The 23,178-nt window shown below is 36.6% G+C and overlaps 1 protein-coding gene across 2 annotated transcripts in view; it reads right to left on the reverse strand.

Annotated features, from left to right (window-relative positions):
* Positions 1-1,438: 1,438 nt before the first annotated feature.
* LOC141341032 (kalirin-like) overlaps positions 1,439-23,178 on the reverse strand; it is a 40,498-nt gene continuing 18,758 nt past the window's right edge. The window contains exons 13-24 of one of the 2 annotated variants that reach the window (XM_073846169.1): positions 22,186-22,439; positions 19,058-19,193; positions 17,601-17,663; positions 16,826-16,853; positions 14,134-14,296; positions 9,971-10,092; positions 9,754-9,885; positions 9,361-9,525; positions 7,851-7,929; positions 7,570-7,770; positions 5,840-5,978; positions 1,439-5,374 (exon numbers count right to left, since the gene is read on the reverse strand). In XM_073846169.1, the coding sequence (XP_073702270.1) occupies positions 4,829-5,374; positions 5,840-5,978; positions 7,570-7,770; positions 7,851-7,929; positions 9,361-9,525; positions 9,754-9,885; positions 9,971-10,092; positions 14,134-14,296; positions 16,826-16,853; positions 17,601-17,663; positions 19,058-19,193; positions 22,186-22,439 (2,028 nt within the window). In that variant the 3' untranslated portion in view covers positions 1,439-4,828. Of the gene's footprint in view, positions 5,375-5,839; positions 5,979-7,569; positions 7,771-7,850; positions 7,930-9,360; positions 9,526-9,753; positions 9,886-9,970; positions 10,093-14,133; positions 14,297-16,825; positions 16,854-17,600; positions 17,664-19,057; positions 19,194-22,185; positions 22,443-23,178 lie in introns of both variants that reach the window. The other variant, XM_073846168.1, reaches the window with a different exon arrangement.

Below are 23,178 nucleotides of genomic sequence, written 5' to 3' on the forward strand. Positions count from 1 at the left end.
TTTCCTAGTTTCCTGAGTCTAGTTGAATCTATTTCTCAGTGTGTTTACCCGTGTTCTGATCTTCTGCCTGTTCTGGACATCGATCTTGTCTTGTCGTTTAGACTATTTTTTGCTCCTGATCTGGATTTATTGCCTGTTCATTGGATTACCCGTTTAGCCTTGCCCCCTGGACTACGTTCGTCGTTGTTTAACCCTCGTCTGTCTCAGGATTACTCTTTTGTCTTTCCCTCTATATACCTGTTTGCCATTGTCGACCAGCCTGTGTATGACCACATCTTTGTTGTTAAATAAAAGATATGCAGATGGATCCGCTCGTCTCTTGCTTCACTCCGTAACAGTTACAGTAATCCAGCCGGGTTGAAATGAATGTATAAATAACAACCTTCAAATCATTAAAACTGACAGAAATTTTAAACTTGCAACAAACTTGCTCTAACTACAGAGTTAACCTGTCAAATTTCAGTTCAGGATCAAAAATAACTCCTAGGTTTTTAACTTTTTCACAGATGCTTTCTTCAAAAAACCCCAGAGTAGGTTAAATTATTTAAGAAATAAGAAGGGCTGAAAAAATAACTTCAGTCTTTTTTTTGATTCAACTGTAGGAAATTATTTTCCATCTAATTCTTGATGTCCTCTAAACAAGCCAGCAAAGAGGACACTGAGTCAGAACCTGATTTTAGAGGGAAATAAAGCTAAGTACCATTCGCATAAATGTGGTATGATATTTTTTTTTATGAGACTTAAGTATAAAACAAAGAGGGAGCAAATACAGTGAGAATGAAATTTGACCCACAATAGAGCCCTGGGGTACCCCTCAAGTGATCGGAACTGAGCTTGATGAAAATTCATCAATTTCCACTGAAAAACTCCTATTTGTGAGATACGATGCAAACCAATCTTGCAGTACCACAAATGCCAACCTCACTGCCTTATTAACATAGTACTCAGTTTTGCTCTAAAGCCAGACTGAAAAGGTTCTAAAATATTATTAGAATTTAGGTAGGGGGAAATCTGAAACATTTTCCAAAACTGCAGAAATGGCAATTTTGAAATAGGCCTATAATTATTTAACTCAGTGGGATCATGATTTGTTTTTTGAGTAAAGACTGGACCTATTGAAAGTAGCCATTCTTTCCACTGAGAATACACAAAACTTTAAACCAAACACCAAAGACATTGCGGATTACTTTGTCAAAAGAAAGGCCCAGAGAATTAAATGCTACAAGTTGAGCTGATGCTACAAATAATGAATAGACTATAAAAATAAATAAAAAGCATTTATATAATAAATAAAATAGATTGTGAATAGTCATGTAATGTGATTTACCTCAGAAAAATACAACAATGAGCGTTGGAGCCCACTTTAACCTATAATGTTTTTTGGGGGGGGATTTCTCATCAAGAAAAACTCCACATAATTTTTTTTTTCCTAAAAACAAAGCACAGTTTATTAAACATTCAGTAACAAACAAACAGCCCATATGAATCAAGAAAAACAATATTTCCGCTTTTGTTAGCAAATTTTACACACAGGTTTCTATACAATCCTATTGCAGGGGTATATGGATGAAGTAAAGATGTAAAGAGCAGATCTGGCTTTATTCTTCAGAGATCTCCTGAGATGCTTTTCAAATGAACTAGTTTGGATGATAGCTACTGTTAAAATAGAAATTGAATCACGTTTGGGTTATTTTTATGTTGGTTGTTTTAGATGTGCTGAAACGAAACTAGGCCCGGATATTACAGAGGTTATTAATGCAGAGCAGAAGCTTTATACAGCAGGAGCTGATGAGGTTAAACATGAGATGTAACGATTGTCCCAATGCAGTATTCACAGGTGTGTCATGCTGTATTGTCATTACAGTACACTGCTGTTTAATAATTCACCTGTCTATTAGGCTTCCTTTTCAGTTTTGATGGTAAAGGCGTGTATTTAGAGTGTATTCACTGATATGGTCACATGACCAATTGAAAGTGTTTATGAAATATGTGCGTCTGGCCTATCAAAGCTGACACATGGCTTCTGTGACAGCTTGACATATTACACCTCTGGAGGCACATACAACATACAGAACAATTATACAGTCAAACATAAGCATATAACACATGAAATACCTGGACATTCCTACAATACATTGTTGTCTTTGAAAATAATAAATTAAACAAGATATTTGATTTAAGGCTTTTGGGGTTTCTTCCTGGACATTGTTTGGGTATTTAAATAAATAAATAATAAATAAATAAACAACCATTTAAAATGTTTTTTTTTTTTTCAATTGGAGTTTTTTTCTTTCTTTCTTTTAAATAAATTAATACTTTTATTCATCAGGGATGCATTAAAATAACCAGTCTTGAAAAAAGTACAACCATTTCAACTGCTATTAAGAAATCTGAATATTAGAATCATGTTACATTAAGCACTGAAGAAATGGCTGCTGAAAATTATGGTAATTTCAAACTGTAATAATATTTCGCAATATTTTTGTTTTTACTGTTTTTTGATGATTTGAATTGTAATGTAGCCTTGGTGAGTAAAAAAATCGTATTGATCATAGACTTTTGAATGTTAGCATAAATAAGTGCCGAACTGTAATAACGTTAGTCCGCAAATTGTTGTAATTTCAGTTATAAAACTCAGACAAACACATAATCGACATTCTCTGTTCAATTCATTTTTTTTTTTTTAGACAATCAAAATCCACATTATGCGTAATGACATCAATTATGACACTCTTGACCCCATACTGTGAAAACTGAATACATTACAGGTTAAATGGTGGATGATCAGTTATTTCTACATGCAGGTATTTGTACAATAATTCTTACCTGTCAAATAGTCTACATTCTTTAAATTATCTTAATGAACCTGTGAAAAATATATCTACTGTCAGATCACTAAATTTATTTTCGCATCCAGTCGTCAACCACATTCTATCTCATTCTGTCATCATTTATTTACTCGTGTTGTTTCAAACCCATATTTGAGTTTGACATTAAATGAGATGTACATTTGAGGTCAAAAGTTTACATACATCTTGCAGAATCTGCAAAAAGGTAATTATTTGACCAAAATAAGAGGGATCATACAAAATGTATGTTATTTTTTATTTAGTACTGACCTGAATAAGATATGCCACATAAAATATGCTTACACATAGGCCACAAGAGAAAATAATAGTTTATAACATTCATAAAAATGACACTGTTCAAAAGTTTACATACACTTGATTCATAATACTGGTTTGTTACCTGAATGATGTGGGGGGTTTTTTAGTGATGGTTGTTCACGAGTTCTTTCTTTGTCCTGAACCGTTAAAATGCCCTTTTTTGGTTTTCCAGCATTTTTGTGTATTTGAACACTTTCCAACAATGACTGTCTGATTTTAAGATCCATCTTTTCACACTGAGGACAACTGAGGGACTCATATGCAACTATTACAGAAGGTTCAAATGCTCACTGATGCTTCAGAAGGAAAAATGAGGCATTAATGAAGTGGGTGAAAACTTTTGAAATTTAAAGATCAGGGTAAATTTAACTTATTTTGTCTTCTAGGGAACATGTAAGTATCTTCTGTAGCTTCTGAATGCAGTATTAAATGAAAAAAAAAAATAGTCAAAATAAGAAAAATGTACATGAATGTTCCATTCAAAAGTTTACACCCCTGGCTCTTAATGCATTGTTTTTCCTTTTGGAGCATCAGTGAGTGTTTGAACCTTATTTTTAGTTGCATATGAGTCCCTCAGTTGTCCTTAATGTGAAAAGATGGATCTCAAAATCATACAGTCATTGTTGGAAAGGGTTCAAACACACAAAAATGCTGAAAAACCTGTCAGAAAAAGAATCTGACAGACCTAAAGAATTTTTCTGAAGAACAGCAGTCAGTTTAACTGTTCAGGACAAACAAGGGACTCCGCTGTGGATCATTCAGGTAACAACACAGTATTTAGATGTACGTAAACTTTTGAACTGGGTCATTTTTATATTATTGTCTTTTATGGACTATACATGGACATCTTTTATCTCTTTTTTATGTCATCTTTTATGAATATCTTATTCAGGTCAGTACTAAATAAAAAGTATTTTGGAAAAATAATTAACATTTTGCAGATTCTGCAAGGTGTATGTACACTTTTGACTTCAACTGTATATTGAGCTATAAATGTGAGATGAAACTGAGGAATTGAGTGTTCAGCATTTTCCCACCAGAGCTCTAAAATAACATTTGAACTTCCACTTATTCAAACTGGCATGTTGCAAATTGCTTACGAGAAACGAGGCAACCAAAGCCATTCAGCATCATAGATCTGATGTACCACATTTGAATATATGTAAACACAAATGAGATTTGAGAGCTTTTTCAATTTACTTTCATTGTATGGAAAAGAGCAGCATGTACATTCATCAAAAATCGTACGAGTCTGGAACAACATGAGTAAATGATGACAGAATTCTCATTTTTGGTAAACCTTTCCTGTAAAACCCTCACATACAATAACACCCAACTACTGGTCTGTTTAGGACTCTCAAAGATCTAAAACACATCACCCTAAGCCTTAATATGACATTCAATGATGTTACTACTCCTAGCTCTGCAGTTCCCACAATTCCAGTTTACTTGTAGTTTCTCAATCTATTAATCGCTAAAGGTCTCAAAAGTGAACTCCCTGGGCCACAAGTCATAATGGAGCAGGCCGATAAACGCTACAGGAAACACTGTGTACAGTAAGTGCACATTCCAAATGATATGATATAATGTAAATGACATTTAATGTTGACGTATAGCATGTAACATGCTAGAATCTCTTTCAACCAGCCCAAGTTCTCGTCTCATAAGGTGTGTCCCATACTGCTGCTGACCAGTCCTTTAACGTTTGTCACAGGTCTGACATCGTGTAGCTGTTTGCGTCGGTCAATAAACGCAGTGAGTCTGACGGTGTCCAGTGGTGTTTTGGAGTAATCGCCACTATGAGCGCTGACCCATGGGTGCTGCAGACACGTGGCTGAACTCGGCCTCTTCCTGGGGTCCTGGTTGAGCGTGGACACAATGAAGTCTTTGGCGGCCTGGCTAACACCACTGAAGTACTCCTCAGGAAAGCAGAAGTCCAGCCTGCAGATGTTGACACAGGTCTCTTCCAGACTCTCGTCCAGAAATGGGGAGACTCCACTGAGCATAACGTAGGCCAGCACTCCTACACTCCAGACGTCTGTGGACAGGGACACCGGGGTGCCCTGGATGAGCTCTGGAGCGGCAAACTCAGGGTTCCCCAAGAGGAGATGCACATAGCGGTGACTCGAAACATGTACAGCATCGCCCAGATCTGAGAGTTTCACGCAGGGCACCGGCACGTGAAGGTCCACCAACAGGTTTTCAGGCTAAAGAATGAGAAAGAGTTGAAACTCAAGACTCTGCACTAGGCTTCTAAACTATATTTTAGTGGTCGCCTACTTACTTGGTGCTTGCTTGTACAAAACTCATATTCCTCTGTGGTTTCTAAGGTGTTCTGAGAGTTTTAAACACATTGCTATTTGGTTGCAGGAGTGTGTTATACAGGCGTCTAACAGGTTTTAATAAAGTTCCTTTCAAAGAAAGTCAGTACAATGCCTCTGGGCAACCATTTTGGGCATCTAACCTACTCTTATCTATCACTCACTGTTTCTGTGGGAACTAGGGCTTTTAATGGCAGCCGCAGTGATGCTATGACTTTACCAATTTGCATTTGACTTTTATTTAGAAGGAGGGGCTGGGTTGCTTTGGATAAGTGTCTACTAAAAGATGACTTTTTACTAAATAAGCTGTAAATATCTGTTGCATGTTGATGTGGTGGTATAATGTTTCACCTTGAGGTCCAGATGAGCTACTCTGCATGTGTGCAGGTGCTGCAGAGCTTCCAGAGTGTCTTTAATGAAGAACGCCACTTTCTCCTCCATCAGCTCATCGTGAGCCACCAGATAGTCCAGCAGACGTCCGTCCTCAACACTGAACACATAAATATGATCATATCACTGCAGGCCATTTTTAAAAATAAGTTCCATTTGAGTTTGTGTGTGTGTTGAAAAAGAGAGTGGTGTTCAAGGAGAATGTTCATACTGTTCCATGCAACAAAAACAACCAAAATTTAGTATTTTTTAACTGAAAATTTACTGAATATACAGTTGAAGTCAAAAGTTTACATACACCTTGCAGAATCTGCAAAATGTTAATTATTTTACCAAAATAAGAGGGATCATACAAAATCATAAAAATTGAATTTTATTTAGTACTGACCTGAATAAGATATTTTACATAAAAGATGTTTACATATAGTCCATGAGAGAAACTGTTCAAAAGTTTACATACACTTGATTCTTAATACTCTGTTGTTACCTGAATGATCCACAGCTGTTATTTTTTTTAGTGATAGTTGTTCATGAGTCCTTTGTTTGTCCTGAACAGTTAAACTGCCCACTGTTCTTCAGAAAATCCTTCAAGTTCCACAAATTCTTTGGTTTTCAGCATTTTTGTGTATTTGAACCCTTTCCAACAATGACTGCATGATTTTGAGATCCACCTTTTCACACTGAGGACAACCGAGGAACTCAATGCATTCATTTGAAGATCAGAGTAAATCTAACTTATTTTGTCTACTGGGAAACATGTAAGTATCTTCTGTAGCTTCTGTAGGGCAGTACTAAATGAAAAAAATATGATATTTAGGCACAATAAAAATCTTCATTCTGTTCAAAAGTTTTCACCCCATGCGTTGTTTTTTCCTTCTTAAGCATCAGTGAGTGTTTAAACCTTCTGTAATCGTTGCATATGAGTCCCTCAGTTGTCCTCAGTGTGAAAAGATGGATCTCAAAATCATACAGTTATTGTTGGAATAGGCTCAAATACGGAAAAATGCTGAAAAGCAAATAATTTGTGGGACCTGAAGGATTTTTCTGAAGAACAGCAGGCAGTTTGACTGTTCAGGACAAACAAGGGACTCATGAAACTATCACTAAACAAAAACCACAGCTGTGGATCATTCAGGTAACAACACAGTATTAAGAGTCAAGTGTATGTTAACTTTTGAACAGGGTCATTTTTATAAATTCAACTATTGTTTTCTCTTGTGGACTATATGCAAACATATTTTATGTGAAATATATTTTCAGGTCAGTACTAAATAATAAAAAAATAGCATGCATTTTGTATGATCCCTCTTATTTTGGTCAAATAATTAACATTTTGGAGATTCTGCAAGGTGTATGTAAACTTTTGACTTCAACTGTATTTAGAATATCTTCAGTCTTGGTGCTCAACTGCTGGTAGGATGACGTCCTTTTGTAGGTCATTCTAGAAGTTAGCATCACCCTGGTTACTTTGAAAAAAATGGCAATAGGCTTTTTTTCTGCTGGCTCTTAGATTATTGCTGATTATGATTTTTACACATTTTGTTCATCAAGACATAAGATAATCCCCATCAGGCCTTCTCTCTAATCGCCCTGGAATAGTACCACAATTTGGTGTCTCTGTCCCATAATTGTGTAATTAAGTGATAGGCTATCAATGAAAGTATATTTGCTTTTTAAACTGATTTACTCACAGCTCAAGAACCAGCATGTAGGCTGTGGGTGACTCATATGTATCAATCAGTGCCACCAGCTGTGGATGCTGGACATGACGCAGGATGTCGGCCTCATGGGCCACCTGATCTTTCTTCTGCATCTTCTTATTGACAAACTTCACAGCAACCTCCTTCTTACTGGCCTTACTAAGACACTTCCTCACCACTGAAAAACGACCCCTAAAAACATAAGACAGCAGAGTTTGTTGCTAAGAGGATGATGGACTGCATTTTAATAAAAGTAAAAGAAAAAAAATTACCGTCCAATTTCACATAATTCTGTGAATGCAGAATCAAAGTTCTCTTTCCACTGGATTCCAGTGCCGTCATATGTCGAGGCTTCATAAAAGAGTAGAAAAAATGAGAAATGTGTTTGGAACAGAAGAATTACACTATTGTTTTCCAAAACCTAGTGCTGCCTACTTAGACAATACTTTATAGGCATCATAGGTGTGCTTTTTAACACAAAGGCTTTTCCAAAAGGCACAGGTCGCATATTCTGTCTAGAAAACTTTATTTTGGCTAAAATGGAAGGCAGCATTGCATGTATCTTTCACTGAGAAGTCAATCCCAGATTGCAATGCAACAAGCTCTGTTATTTTATTTTTAAAATATTTAAACATCTAAAAATCAGGTACATTTTATTAATAATGACACAGCTGATGGTATCAATGGCAGCCCGAGTTGTCGGTTTATGAACTTTGTAAGATCTCAAAGAGTTTAAGGGATTGTTCACTCAGAAATGAAAAAATTGTCATAATTTATTCATCTATATGCCATTACACATCCATGTGTATGAGTTTCTAATTGGGGGTTAATCTTGGTTAATAAATGTAATTTTCTTCACTGTTAGATCAATATGATGTTTGTTCTTAATAATGCTACATCACTTTATTTCATTACTAAATGAGGATCATAACTGAAATGGATTTTCTACATGATAAGTTCATGATATTTTAGAGTAGTATATCCATAGAAGCAGTGTATTGCTGTTTATTCAGAGTTGGATATACAGTTGAGGTCAAAAGTTTACGTTAACCCTTTCCAACAATGGCTGTATGATTTTGAGATCCATCTTTTCACACTGAGGACAACTGAGGGACTCATATGCAACTATTACAGAAAGTTCAAACGCTCATTGATGCTTCAGAATAAAACACATTGCATAAAAGCCTGAGGGGGTAAAAACTTTTTGAATTTCAATATCAGGGTAAATTTAACTTATTTTGTCTTCTAGGAAACACGTACCTTTTGAAAGACAGTACTAAATGAAAAAAAAAAAAAGATATTTAGGCAAAATAAGAAAAATTTACATCTTTATTGTGTTCAAAAGTATTCACCCCTGGCTCTTAATGCATCGTTTTTCCTTCTAAAGCATCAGTGCGCATTTACACCTTCTGTAATAGTTGCATATGAGTCCCTTAGTTGTCCTCAGTGTGAAAAGATGGATCTCAAAATCATACAGTCATTCTTGAAAAGAGTTTAAATACCCAAAATTCTGAAAAACCCAAAAATTTGTGGCACCTGAAGGATGTTTCTGAAATAATTAACATTTTGCAGATTCTGCAAGGTGTACGTAAACTTTTGACCTGGACTGTATATGCAACTCTCAGTAAACAGAAATACACTGCTTCTATGGATAGACTACTCAGAATATCATGAACTTATCATGTAGATAAACCATTTCGGTTATGATCCTGCAGAAGACAGCTACCTCGACAGAAAGACAGTTCAGTTGACAGTACTTATGTTTGATTTGAGTGTATTCACCTGTGCTGGGTAATGTCACCATGTTTGAGGGTTCACTGGGTGGGCTGATGCCCCAGGGGTTACTGGCACTGACTCTGAACTGATAATGGCCACCGGGAATCAGATTCTCAATCTTCACACATACATCTGCAGTGGAGACCACCGACTGCTGCCACACCAGAGAGTCTGCACACAAATACAGACACACAAAAGTTGCAGATGTACAACTTATAAAAAACTAAAGTGATGTGACACTAAATGGCTAATATGGTGTACATCAAACTCCAATTTCAAAAGAGTAAAATTAGTATCTTTCCACTACATGATCTCCTTAAGTGTCTCTCAGTTCAACAGAAAACAGTTTGTTTGGCTATGCTGAAACTTCTGGGAATTTACAGCTGTGTAATTGTTTACCTTCCTGCCTGTATTCCACAGTGTAGCTGGAGATGGCAGAGTTTCCTGAGCTGGCTGGAGGAAGCCAATGGACAATCACTGCGGTGCTGCTGGCTTCCTGTGCCACAGGACGAGCAGGGGCTGCTGGGATACCTGCACCAGAGAGCGTGTGGACATTAAAACAAGTGGAAAGGTGAGTTGTACATTCCCCATCTTTATTCCACTTTGTTTGTTTTACCTTGTACTTTAATGGATGCAGATGAGGAGGAAGTGCCATGATCATTCACAGCCACACACGTGTAGATGCCAGTATCCTGAGGCATCAGATTGCAGATCTTCAACACTATATCACCTGATTCCCTAAAGTTGAACAAGCACAGCACATGTATTTACAAATATATCTATTATACGTTTATTATTAGTAATTACAATTACAATTAAATTACATTTAAAGACAACTGTTATTTCATTATGTAAGTTTTTTGTTTTTGAAATTTTCCTGTAATAATCACTGTGGTTGAATTTTGGTCCACTCTTTTTTGCAGAATTGCTTTAGTTCAGCTACATTGGAGGGGTTTTAAACATGAAATGGCCATTAAAAGTACTGCACACCAGCATACTCCCACCAGCATGTTTGACCATATAGGTATGTTTTTTTTTGTTTTTTTTCGTAATTCAGTGTTTGGTTTACACCAGGTGTAATGGACCCCTGTCTTCCAAACAATTCCACTTTCAACTCATCAGCCCACAAAACATTCTCCCAAAGGTCTCCTGCATTGGCAGTGGTTTTTGCCTCTCAGTTAGTGAGCAGTGACTGTCCTTGGGTCTTTTTTGACTACCTGGACAAGTCGTCACTGTGCTCCTAAAGGAATTTTTTGAAGATCAGCCGGTCACACTTTATATTAGGTGGCCTTAACTATTATGTACTTACATCAAAAAATAAGTACAATGTACTTAATGTGGTCATATTGCATTGCAAAACGCTTTTGCTTCTATTAAGGTGGGATATGGGTAAGGTTAGGGACAGGTTTGGTGGTATGGGTAAGTTTAAGGGTGGGTTATGGTGTGAGAGATGGGTCAACAGTGGTAATTACAGAAATCAATTACAAATGTAATTACATATAGGTTTTTTAAAAACGATAAGTACAATGTAAAAACATGTATGTACACAATAAGTACATTGTACCAAATGATTAATTTAAATGTAAGTACATAGTAGTTAAGGCCACCTAATGTAAAGTGGGACCGATCAGCCTTCTGGGAAGGTTCGCTACTGTTCTCTGGCTTTCACTGTGGTTCTCTTAGTCTTTAAGAGCCTTTAAAATAGCTTTGGAACCTTTCCTACGCTCTTAAAAATAAAGGTGCTTAACGATGCCACAACCTTTTCTGTCTAAATGGTTCCATAAAGTACCTCTGAAGAACCTTTCTGTTTCACAAAAGGTTCTTTGTGCGAAAGAAGGTTCTTCAGATTATAAAAAGGTAAGAAAGAGATGGTTCTTTAAAGAACTTCGACCGAATGGTTCTTTGTGGAACCAAAAATGGTTCTTCTATGGCATCGCTTGAAGAGCCCTGTAAAGCACCTTTAATTTTAAGAGAAAAATTTCTAGAATTTCTTTCACAACTGCTGTTATTTGATTTTAACCAACTTCATGTTGTTAAAGGGAAACCCGGGTATTTACTTATATGTACTTGTATGGCTTAATATTATGTAAATGATGTCTCTTACTGAAATATGTAGTAGAAAACCCATGAAACATTTATGTTATTTAAAAAATCCACACCTGTATTTATACATATTTTGAACTATGGGGGGCGCCGTTATATCGATTACATCAAATGGTTGCACTCCGTAAGCTAAAGGCACTACCTGTTGCTATTTTTACCACAACACATCTCTGAAAACTAAAAAAAAAAAAAAAAAAAAAAAAACTGATACGATGCCACATTGTGTGGCTTTTGGTTGTAATTTTAAGTTGAACGGTAACAAGAGAAACGATTTAAGTCTGCACTGCTTTCCTAGCGATAAGAAAAGGAGAATAATGCGGGAAGATACCTGTGGACAAATAAAACTTACTAAAGACCTCCGTTTTTGTTCTCTCCACTTTAGCACTGATGCCTTTGAGGATTTTAGTAGGCCACAGCTACAAAAAGAGCTTACAAATGGCAGATACAAGAAATGCTAGATGCCATCCTGACAGGATGTAAACATGCTGATGCTTGTCATAATGCCGAAGCCATGGAAGGACTTTCTTAGCGTGCATTTAATTTGGTATCCAGGTGAGTTTAGACTCCTTGTGGGGAAAAATCGATTGTACAGCTTTTGGTTTAAGCCTATGCTTATATCCATCGTCACCTGTAGCTGTAGCTTTCAGTAGCTGTGGTCATCGTATCAGCATTTTATTTTCCAAGCTGTGTTGTGGTAAAAATAGGAACAGGTAGCGCCAGTAACTCCCTGAGTGTAACCATTTCACATTATCAAAATAATGGCACACCCCCTCAATCCAAAATATGTATAAATCGATGTGGATTACATAAATCTTCCATGGGTTTTTAACTGCGCATTTCAGTAAGAGACATAATTTACATTATATTAAGCTATACAAGTCTTAACAGGTTTAACAAGGTTTAACAGGGCTAGTAGTGATCAGGCCTGGTTGCAGCTGAAAACCATCATGAACGCAATTTCACACACACTCTTAAAAATAAAGGTGCTTCAAAAGGTTCTTCAAGCGATACCATAGAAGAACCATTTTTGATTCCACGAAGAACCATTCAGTCAAAGGTTCTTTGAAGAACCATCTTTTTCTTACCTTTTTATGATCTGAAGAACCTTATTTGCTACAAAGAACCTTTTGTGAAACAGAAAGGTTCTTCAGATGTTAAAGGTTCTTTATGGAACCATTAAAAGGTTCTTCTATGTCGTCGTGAAGGACCTTTATTTTTAAGAGTGCAGGCCCAGTTGGTATTAGATAACTTTTTTTAGCTTCAATAAGTAACATCATTGAAAACAACATTTAAAACTGTATTTTGTGTTTACCCAGGTTGCCTTTATGTTAGACTTTATTTTCATTTCTGAAGCTATTTTTCTTTTTAGCATTGGGTGGAGATTGAAAAATGACAAACCATGTTTTGTTTAAACAATGCTTTTTTTAAGGTGGGTTGAAAGCCACAGTCAGTGGCACAGTGGCAAAGAAAAATACCCTGAGGAATCATGGGATGGTTACGTATCATGGGATGGTTACGTAACGATGAGACTTAGGAGGTTACATTGGTACAGTTTTCCCACAGAACAAATTCAGAAGACATGGCCTGATCTGAACTTCAATGTAAAACATTTCTGTGTTCCTCAACACTTTCCTGAAGTCAAGCAGTCTCTTATACTCAAAGATTTTACTGTAAAATTGCAATATAACCCCCCCTCAAAAGCTGTCTCTGGGTCAATACCTTTTCAAAAGGTATTAATATGTATTATTTGGCTACTAATACAGTATATATTGTACACTTTAGGTAGTGTTGGGGGAAGTTATTTTTAAAAGTAATGCATTACAATATTATGTTACTCCCTAAAAAGTAACTAATTATGTTACTTATTTACTTTTTATGGAAAGTAATGTGTAAGTTGCTTTTGCGTAACTTTTTCAATCTGGCAGGGCATGCTTGCTTGTTTTTAACATAAACTATTTTTAGAAAATGTAAAAGCCCTTTCACACCAAAAATGAAGATGAATAAGCCTCAGGCTGAAGGAAAAGTAAATTCACGTCTGTACAGAAGAACGCAGGAGAAGGTGGTTCAATACTCTTCAGCAATAAAAAAGCACAATGAAGCACAAATCTTAGTTTATCTAAAGTCATTTTTGCTTATTAGTATGGCTGAACTGGATCATCAATGGTTAGCAGCAAAAACAATGGTTAATAAAATGGGATTAAATACATAAAGAATATCTGTGTTATTTAACATTTAAATATTGCAGGTTTACGTCATATTCTGAGTCTGAGTTTTAATTGATTTTGATAAATACTGAATCTCTTTTTTGGGAGTGAGATGAATTAATGCATGTTCAGATTTACAACGTCATGTTTACACAGTGCACATAATACCTCTGTACTTCCGATTTCTCTCAACATGGAGACAGGAGACTTAATTTAATAAATATGAAAACAAAGTAACTGGCATTACCTATTTAAAGTCAAATATGTTCTTGTAAATTAAAAAAAGTAATGCGTTACTTTACTAGTTACTTGGAAAAAAAGTAATCTGATTGCATGACTTGTGTTTCTTGTAATGCATTACCCCCAACACTGGGTAGTGATGTACCTTTGATGTATTAATATCCACCCTTTAGGGGTATTGTTGAATCACTACTAATTATAGTCTGTATTGTGAATGATTGTGGATTAGTACCTGATATTGATAGTGAATCGGTTATTGTTGACCAGCAAACTTTGATCGGGTCCTTTTAGGGTGATTGTGGGCTTGGGTCGAGCACAAACTTTACAACAGAGAACCACCGTCTCCCCCAGAGCACACGTCACGTCGGCTAGAGGGGTCAGGAACTCTGGAGCCACTGTAAATGTGTATATATACAGTACAATGTCATTCTGATAGACATTTATTTTTTATTTTCTCTTTCATCTCACTTTATTAAAGGAAATATTTAATTTGCATTCTAAAACAAGCTACAGGCCATGTACAGTTTCTCACAAAAGTGAGTACACCCCTCACATTTCAGCAACCATTTTAGTATATCTTCTGAAGGAACAATACTATAGAAATTAAACTTGGATACATTTTAGAGTAGTCAATGTGCAGCTTTTAAAGCATACTAAAATAACTCAACATACAGCCATTATTGTCAAAATAGCTGGCAACAAAAGTGAGTACACCCTAAGTGATAAAAGCAGTATGATGTTTATCCATGCAAAGCCACATGTCCTATTCATCAAGTTTATGTTTTGTCTGCTTGACAGGACCATACAAAGTTGTGTATCTTGTATTAGAGCAGTTACAATTTGGTGCTTTAAGTACAGTTCTTTCATACTGACCACTGGATATTCAACATGGCATCTCATGCAAAGAACTCTCTGAGGATTTGAGAATTATAATTGTTGCTCTCCACAAAGATGGCCAAGGCTATTAGAGGTTCAGTAACACCCTGAAACAGAGTTACACTACAGTGGTCAGGGTCATACAGAGGTTTTCCAAGATGGGCTTCATTCGGAACAGGCCTTGCAAGGGTCGATCAACGAAGTTGAGCACAGATGCATGAGTGCTGCCAGCATTGCTTTAAAGGAACACTCCACTTTTTTTGGAAATAGGCTCATTATCCAACTCCCTCCCGAGTTAATAAGTTGATTTTTACCGTTTTGAAATCCATTCAGCCGTTCTCCTGTTCTGGCGATATCACTTTTAGCATAGCTTAGCATAGATCATTGAATCCTATTAGACCAATAGCATCGCGTTCAAAAATGAGTTTCCATATTTGTTGTATTTAAAACTTGACTCTTCTGTAGTTATATTGTGTACTAAGACCGGTGGAAATGCAAAGCTGCGAGTTTCTAGGCTGATAGGATTAGGAACTTCACTTCCATTCCGGCGTAATAGTCAAGGAAGTTTATCTTATCTTATCAGCCTAGAAAATTGAAGCTTTGCATTTCCACCGGTCTTAGTACACAATATAACTACAGAAGAGTCAAGTTTTAAATAGGACTAGGGATGCACCGATACGAATCGGCTGATCATGCTTGCGCGTTTTGTCAGTAAAGCCGGTTCTGTAATCAGCGGTAAATGCCATTAGGTGCGTGATTTCACGTTGAGCCTTATATACTACACACAGCCGTTGTTTACCGACGAGAAATGTTCATTATCAGTGTGAATGTGCGCAGCTCATCAGTGAACAACGGCTGTGTGTAGTATATACGGCTCAACGTGAAATCACGCACCTGATGGCATTTACCGCTGATTACAGAACCGGCTTTACTGACAAAACGCGCAAGTGATCGGCCGATACGGATCGGTGCATCCCTAAATAGGACAAATATCGAAACTCGTTGGTCATTTTTGAACGTGATGCTATTGGTCTAATAGGATTCAATGATCTATGCTAAGCTATGCTAAAAGTGATATCGCCAGAACAGGAGAACGGCTGAATGGATTTCAAAATGGTAAAACTCAACTTATTAACTCGGGGGGAGTTGGAGAATGAGCCTATTTCCAAAAAAACTGGAGTGTTCCTTTAAAGGTTGCAGAAGTAGAAGGTCAGCTTGTCAGTGCTCAGACCATACGCCGCACACTGCAACAAGTTGGTTTGCATAGGCGTCGTCCCAGAAGGAAGCCTCATCTGAAGCTGGCTCACAAGAAAGCCCACAAACAGTTTGCTGAAGACAACCTGTCCAAGAGCATGAATTACTGTAACCATGTCCTGTGGTCTGATGAGACTATAAGATAAACTTAGATAAAGCTCAGATGTTGTCCAGCATGTGTGGCGATGCCCTGGTGAGGAGTACCAAGAAAATTGTGTCTTGCCTACAGTCAAACATGATGGTGGTAGCATCATGGTCTGGGGCTGCATGAGTGCTGCTGGTACTGGGGAGCTGCAGTTCATTGAGGGAAACATGGATTTCATTATGTCCTGTACATTCTGAAGCAGAACACGATGCCTTTCCTCCAAAAAACTAGGCGGAGCGGCAGTTTTCCAACATGATAACGACCCCAAACAGGAAGAGGATCCCAGCAACAACCTGTGCAGCTCTGGTCAATTTCATGCCCAGGATGATTAAGGCAGTGCCAGATAACAATGGTGCTAACACAATATATTGACACTTTCAACAAGTTCACTTAGGGTGTACTCACTTTTGTTGCCAGTTATTTTGACAATAATGGCTGTATGTTGAGTTATTTTCAGAGGACAATAAATATATACTGCTATACAAGCTGCACATTGACTACTGAAGTTTCAGAGAAGATATACTAAAATGGTTGCTGAAATGTAAGGGGCGTACTCACTTTTGTCACATACTGTATGTATGATCAATCAATACTACTAAAAAATACAGACACACTGAACATCATAGCATCTGTATATTAATAAACTCACCCTCTTGGATGAAATTAGGGTTCAGTAACTGCAAAACAGACAGATGAGTGTTACAAGTGCACACTTTAAGCATTCCAGACTATCAGAGTCATATAAAGCACCAAATCTTTCTACACAGAAAAAAAGGACGTTTTATGTTTTGTCATTTCAGCATTAGCCAACAGAGGGCAGTACCATCACAAGACATGATAGACACCGGCTGTATTTGAAATGGCATACAACTCATACTATTTTTTTTCCATATAAAGATGGGAGAATTGTAAGTGTAGTATATTAGCATGCTATTTGGATAGCTATTTGGATTCAGCCACTGTATGTGTTCAGGATAGCATACTACTGACCATTTCTGCATGTGAAATCCTGAATCCAGACCAAAATGAGAAGTATATAACAAGAGCACACTGCTTGTGATTTCCAGAAACACAAGGAACTCTGATTGAATTTTGATTTCAAGTGTGATGAATTAATAATATCAACCACAAATATCTTTTTGTTTGATTGCCAACACATAAAATAGTGGCTGTCCAACTTTTAGTTAAAACTTTATAGTTATATTTATCGTCCTTTTATCAACCATTTATGCCAATCACTCCACACAATTAGTTAAAATAATAACTTACCAACTTAAAATGGTCACTTAAAAACTAGAGTTCAGATATTTCTTTAGATTAGAGCTCTAATAAGCTATTTACGTCTAAATTCAGTTTATTACAAAATAATAAAAACAAACAATATATTTCTTGGGGGCAGCATGCATTGAGATCAGTATCTCTACCTCCATACTAGTTTTGGGGTCTAGTTCATCCTCACAATCGGACTCATCCGAGCTGCGGGAATCCTGTGGTTTGGGTTAAGAAAGAACAACGTTACACACATGCAGTACAGGAATACATAGGAACGGAGAACTCCAGGCCAAAACGACAGAAATTCAACAATCCTTATGTTTTATTTAAATTAATGAGTTATTAGTGTCATTAATCACAAAATAGGATGGCTACAAATGGAGAAAATTGAATTTTTATACTGTAGCATTTTACCAATGCAAAATACATTTGACTCATTTATTGAGATTATAAAAAAAAACAACTGAAATATCAGGTTAAAAAAAAAAAAAAAAAAAAAAAACTACCCAAGCTTTATATTTACGACAGGTAGCAGATTATGCAGTTATCATTCAACTTTTCAATATAAAATACAGTTGAAGTCAAAAGTTTACATACACCTTGCAGAATCTGCAAAATGTTAATTATTTTAGCAAAACAAGAGGGATCATACAAAATGCATGTTATTTTTTTTATTAAGTACTGACCTGAAGAAGATATTTCACATAAAAGACGTTTTCATGTAGTAAACAAGAGAAAATAATTGTTGAATTTTTCTGAATTATTGTGTATTTGAACCTTTTCTAACCATGACTGTATGATTTTGAGATCCATCTTTTCACTCAGAGCTTACTGATGCTTCAGAAGGAAACACAATACATTAAGAGCCAACTTTTTGAATTTGAAGATCATGGTAAATTTAACTTATTTTGTCCTCAGGGAAACAGGGATCTATCTTCTGTAGTGCAGTACTGCATTGGTTAGTGGCCAGTTGCATTTGAGTCCCTCAGTGTGAAAAGATGGATGTCAAAATCATACAGTTGGAATACATACACTGTTGGAAAGGGATCAAATACACAAACATGCTGAACATGCTGGGACCTAAAGGATTTATCTGAAGAACAGTGGGCAGTTTAACTGTTCAGGACAAAAAAGGGACGTATGAACAACTATCACTACAAAAAAAAAAAAAAAAAATGCTGTGGATCATTCAGATAACAACACAGTATTACGAATCAAGTGTATGTAAACTTTTGAACATGGTCATTTTTATAAATGCATCTATTATTTTTTTTCTTGTGGACTCTCTTGTGAATGTAAAATATATTATTCAGGTCAGTACTAAATAAAAAAATAACATGCATTTTGTATGATCCCTCTTATTTTGCTAAAATAATTAACATTTTGTAGACATGTAAACTTTTGTCTTCAACTGTACATAATGAAAAAAACAGCTAATATTTTAAAAAGTTGTTTGTGACTATCAGTGTCATGCTGTCATTGGACAAACGCAAATGGGGTGAGTGATGTGTTGAGTGTTTGTTTCCACACAGGTGAGGATGCAGCCCACACACACACACACAAACACGCAAACACGCACACACACTCGCACCCTCACCCTCCTACTCACTTTCACAGTGACTTTGCTGCTGAGAATTTCCTTTGGCTTACGCAGTCCATTCTCAACTTTAATGTCACTTTTGAGGGGTGCACTGTCCTTCTCAGCACGCTTGCGAGCACGAAGCGTGTTCCAAGAGAGAGATTTCCTGTTGTGTCAAAACATCAAGTTGTCAAACCCACACAAGCTGGTGGAAATGCAAATCTAACAGCGAGGAAAAGCAACTTATAGTGCTTGAGGGGAAAATAATATTTCAGGAGGGAAATAGGGAAGTCCACAAAAATAAAAAACAAGACACTCGATACTGTTAACCTATTTTAAGTATCTATCATCCGGTTCCATTTACAGAGACCTCAGAAAGTACAAATATAGTGCCTTGCGAAAGTATTCATACCCCCTTTTCACATTTTTCCCACATCAATACTCTCCATAAACAATGACAAAGCAAAAAAAAACAACAACAAAAAACAGGTTTGTAACAACTTTGCAAATTTATTAGAAATACAAAACTGAAATGATTCCATTGCATAAGTGTTCATACCCTTTTCTGGGACACTTGAAATTTATCTCAGGAGCATTCATATTGCTTATAGATGTTACTACACTTTGAATGTTAACCTGTTGCAGATTCATTTGAATGCGTATGATAAGGAAGGGCACACACCTCTCAATAAACGGTCTAACAGCTGAAAATGCATTTCAGAGCAAAAACCAAGCCCTGAGGTCAAAATAACTGCCTGTAGAGCTCAGAGACAGGATTGTGTCAAGCCACAGATCTGGGGGAAAGTTCTGAAAAAAATCTGCTGCACCGAAGGTTCACAGAAGCATGTAGCCTCCATTATCCATAATGGAAGAAGTTTGGAACAACTACTCTTCCTAGAGCTGGTCTCCTGGCCAAACTGAGCAATTGATGGAGAAGAGCTTTGGTTAGACTGGTGACCAAGAAGCTGATGGTCACTCTAGTTGAGCTCCATGATCATATATGCAGTGTGGCAAGGCTTAATCCTCAAATACTTGAAATTTGCAACAAAGCACCTAAAGAACTCTCAATTAACCTCAATTCCAAGCATTATGTATAAGGAAACATGTTTTTTTTTTAGCGGCAAGGATTGAGGGACTCATCAGAGTGGAAGAAAAGCTCAACACAGCAAAACATAGAGATAGCCTTAATGAAAACCTAGGCCAGAGCATTCAGGACCACAGACTGGGCAGAAGGTTCACCTTCCAACAGGACAATCACCCCAACCACACCGCAAAAGTGGCTTAGAGACAACTCTGTGAATGTCCTTGAGTGGCCCAGCCACAGCCTGGGCTTAAACCCAATCAAACATATCTGTAGAAACCTGAAAAAGTCTGCCAGCCCTCATCCAAGCCCTCATCCAGCTCACAGAGCTTGAGAGGTGAAGAGGTGAGGCGAAAAATAGCAGATAATTGCCAAATGTTGTTGTGCAAATCTTGTGGCATCATACTCAAAATGACCTGAGGCTGTAAAGGTGCTTTAACTAAGTACTGAGTTAAGGGTATAAATACTTATGCAATGTACTTATTTCAGTTTTATTTTTTTAATTCATCTGCAAAGTTGCCACACATCTGTTTTGTGCTTTGTCATTATGGTATATGGAGTGTAGATTGATGTGGGGAAAAAATCTATTTTAACCTGTAATAATAATAATATTTCACAATTTGACTGCTTTAATTATATTTTTGATCAAATATATGCAGCTTTGAATTGCATAAGTGACTTCTTTAACAAATACTCTTTCAGACTCGAAAATTTTGAATGGTAGAAATATAGATTATATAAATCTAATCTATAAATCTATATCCTTACACCATGGTGGACACAGGTTTGTGTGAGAAAAGCAGTCAGTCATATCATTCACACACAAACCTTTACTGTCAAGGACTGGAGAGGTTAGTACAAACACAAAATAAGCATTCTACACACTACGTTACGAAATAAAACAAATTAAAGAAATAAATCCAAATAAGGTGCACCACTTCTACACTGTAAACAAAATGGATTTCTTCAAATGTGCTATCTTCACTACAAAAAATGCTTTTCTTACTTAGATATTTTGTCTTGTTTCCAGCCAAAATATCAAAAAATTCTTAAATCAAGAAGGATTTTCTAGACTTGTCTTGTTTTCAGAAAAAAACTACTCAAAATGAAGTGTGTTTTTGCTCAAAACAAGCGGAATAATCTGCCAATGGGGTAACAAAAATAATGTTGTTTTTTATTAGTCTAGAAAATCCTTCTTGATTTATTAATTTTTAGATATTCTGGCTGGAAACAAGACAAAACATCTAAGAAAAGTATTTGTTGCAGTGTATTACCATTAACTTGGAATTATTATTAATTGTGAAAATATTTAAAAAATAAAACAAAGGTGTTTGACTAAATCATGTTAAGTCATGCGCATGTCAAAATTTTATTTTACATATTTAATATAATACATTTAAAATCATTAGTTACACTACAACATTGCAACTGTAGATCTATTGCACAAACCTGACTTCATTAATAAAGGTTCACTTAAATAGTGCAAAAAGCTCTTTACAGGAATGTGCTACAAACAGTAAACAAACCAACAGTATTTACAGTAAATGGCCAACATGTGATCCTGTAGAAGAAACAAAAGAAAAAAAAAAATTCTATACAAAAATACAATTAAAACAAATACACAACCTATAAAAAAAATTGCCATAGACAACAGTGTTATGTTCTCCACCAGGAGAAACAGGCCAAATTTTTCAGAAGGCCTTTCTTTCACTTTTTTTTTCTTTTCACACACACAAAAACAAAAATAATATCAACAAAAACAAAGAAACAATAAAAACTGGGTGTTAGGAACTGAAATAAGTGTCCAGACATGTCCATTTTCCACACTGATGTAAGATTCTTCACAAATCCTCAGTCTACAAAACAACAACGACGTGGCTTCGCTAAAGTCCTTTCAACAATTATTTGTCTTTGTTTTTAACTCAAAAGGCTCAAGAAGAAAATCAAAACTTCCTGTGCAAAAGGGTCCAAAACATCCGGGTTAGTTCCAACAGAATGGGGTGGGGGGTGTTCAAAAACGGGCGTGCAGTCTTAAACAATCCAATCAGAGCTCCAGTTAGTGTTGATTGACACTTACTTGATGTTTGAGTCTGCAGTAGTGTCTATGAGGGGTTTAGTGAGGGGGCCCAGGATGTGTCCCGGCACCCAGCCCTCCGCGGCCGGCGACTGGCTGTTAGCGGGTCGGTACACCAGGTACATGTTCTGCTGGTTAGTAGCCAGAATCTGCACCGTCTCACCCTGTGTGACGCAGATCTCATTCTCTTTCAGTGCATTATAGTCCTGAGTCACCATCAAGGAGGACGACGTACCGTTACAACCCACACCGTCAAACTGCTGTAGGAAACACACATACAAACAAACAAAAATATGGTTAAAACACTTAATATGTCAACCAAATCTTAAACTTGTATAGGATATGGAGTTGTGTATAGCATATGGTTAATTTTCAGTTGCCCCTTTATTTTACAGTATGTGCACTGACACTGTACTTACCTAAGAAAGTACTGTGTAATTTAAAGTAACTACATAAGTTAAGTTAAGGTTAGGTTTGGGTGTAGGTTTAGGGTTAGTACTAAGTTATTACCTACCTTTCCGTGAGGTGTTTTTCAACTGTCCAACTCCCTGCTGAGGGGCATAAAAGTAAACTCATAGTTTCGATCAGAACAACAATTTACAGATAATGTACTCACCCCATTGTCATCCAAGATATTCATGTCTTTCTTTCTTCAGTTGTAAAGAAATTATGTTTTTTAAAGGAAAACATTTCAGGTTTTCTCTCCATATAGTGGACTTATATGGTGCCCCCAAGTTTGAACTTTCAAATGCAGTTTAAACGCAGCTTCAAAGGGCTCTAAACGATCCCAGCCGAGGAAGAAGGGTCTTATCTAGCGAAACGATCGGTTATTTTTGAAACAATTGACAATTTATATACTTTTCAACCTCAAATGCTCGTCTCTGTGATGTGCATGCATAGTCTGTGTGATCCAGGTCAACACAGTTAGGGTATGTCGAAAAACTCATATCTCTTTTTGTCTTCAACTTCAAAATCGACGACGAGCATTTGAGGTTA

This window comes from Garra rufa, chromosome 8 (assembly GCF_049309525.1).
Source record: "Garra rufa chromosome 8, GarRuf1.0, whole genome shotgun sequence".
In the NCBI taxonomy this organism is placed as follows: Eukaryota; Metazoa; Chordata; class Actinopteri; order Cypriniformes; family Cyprinidae; genus Garra; species Garra rufa.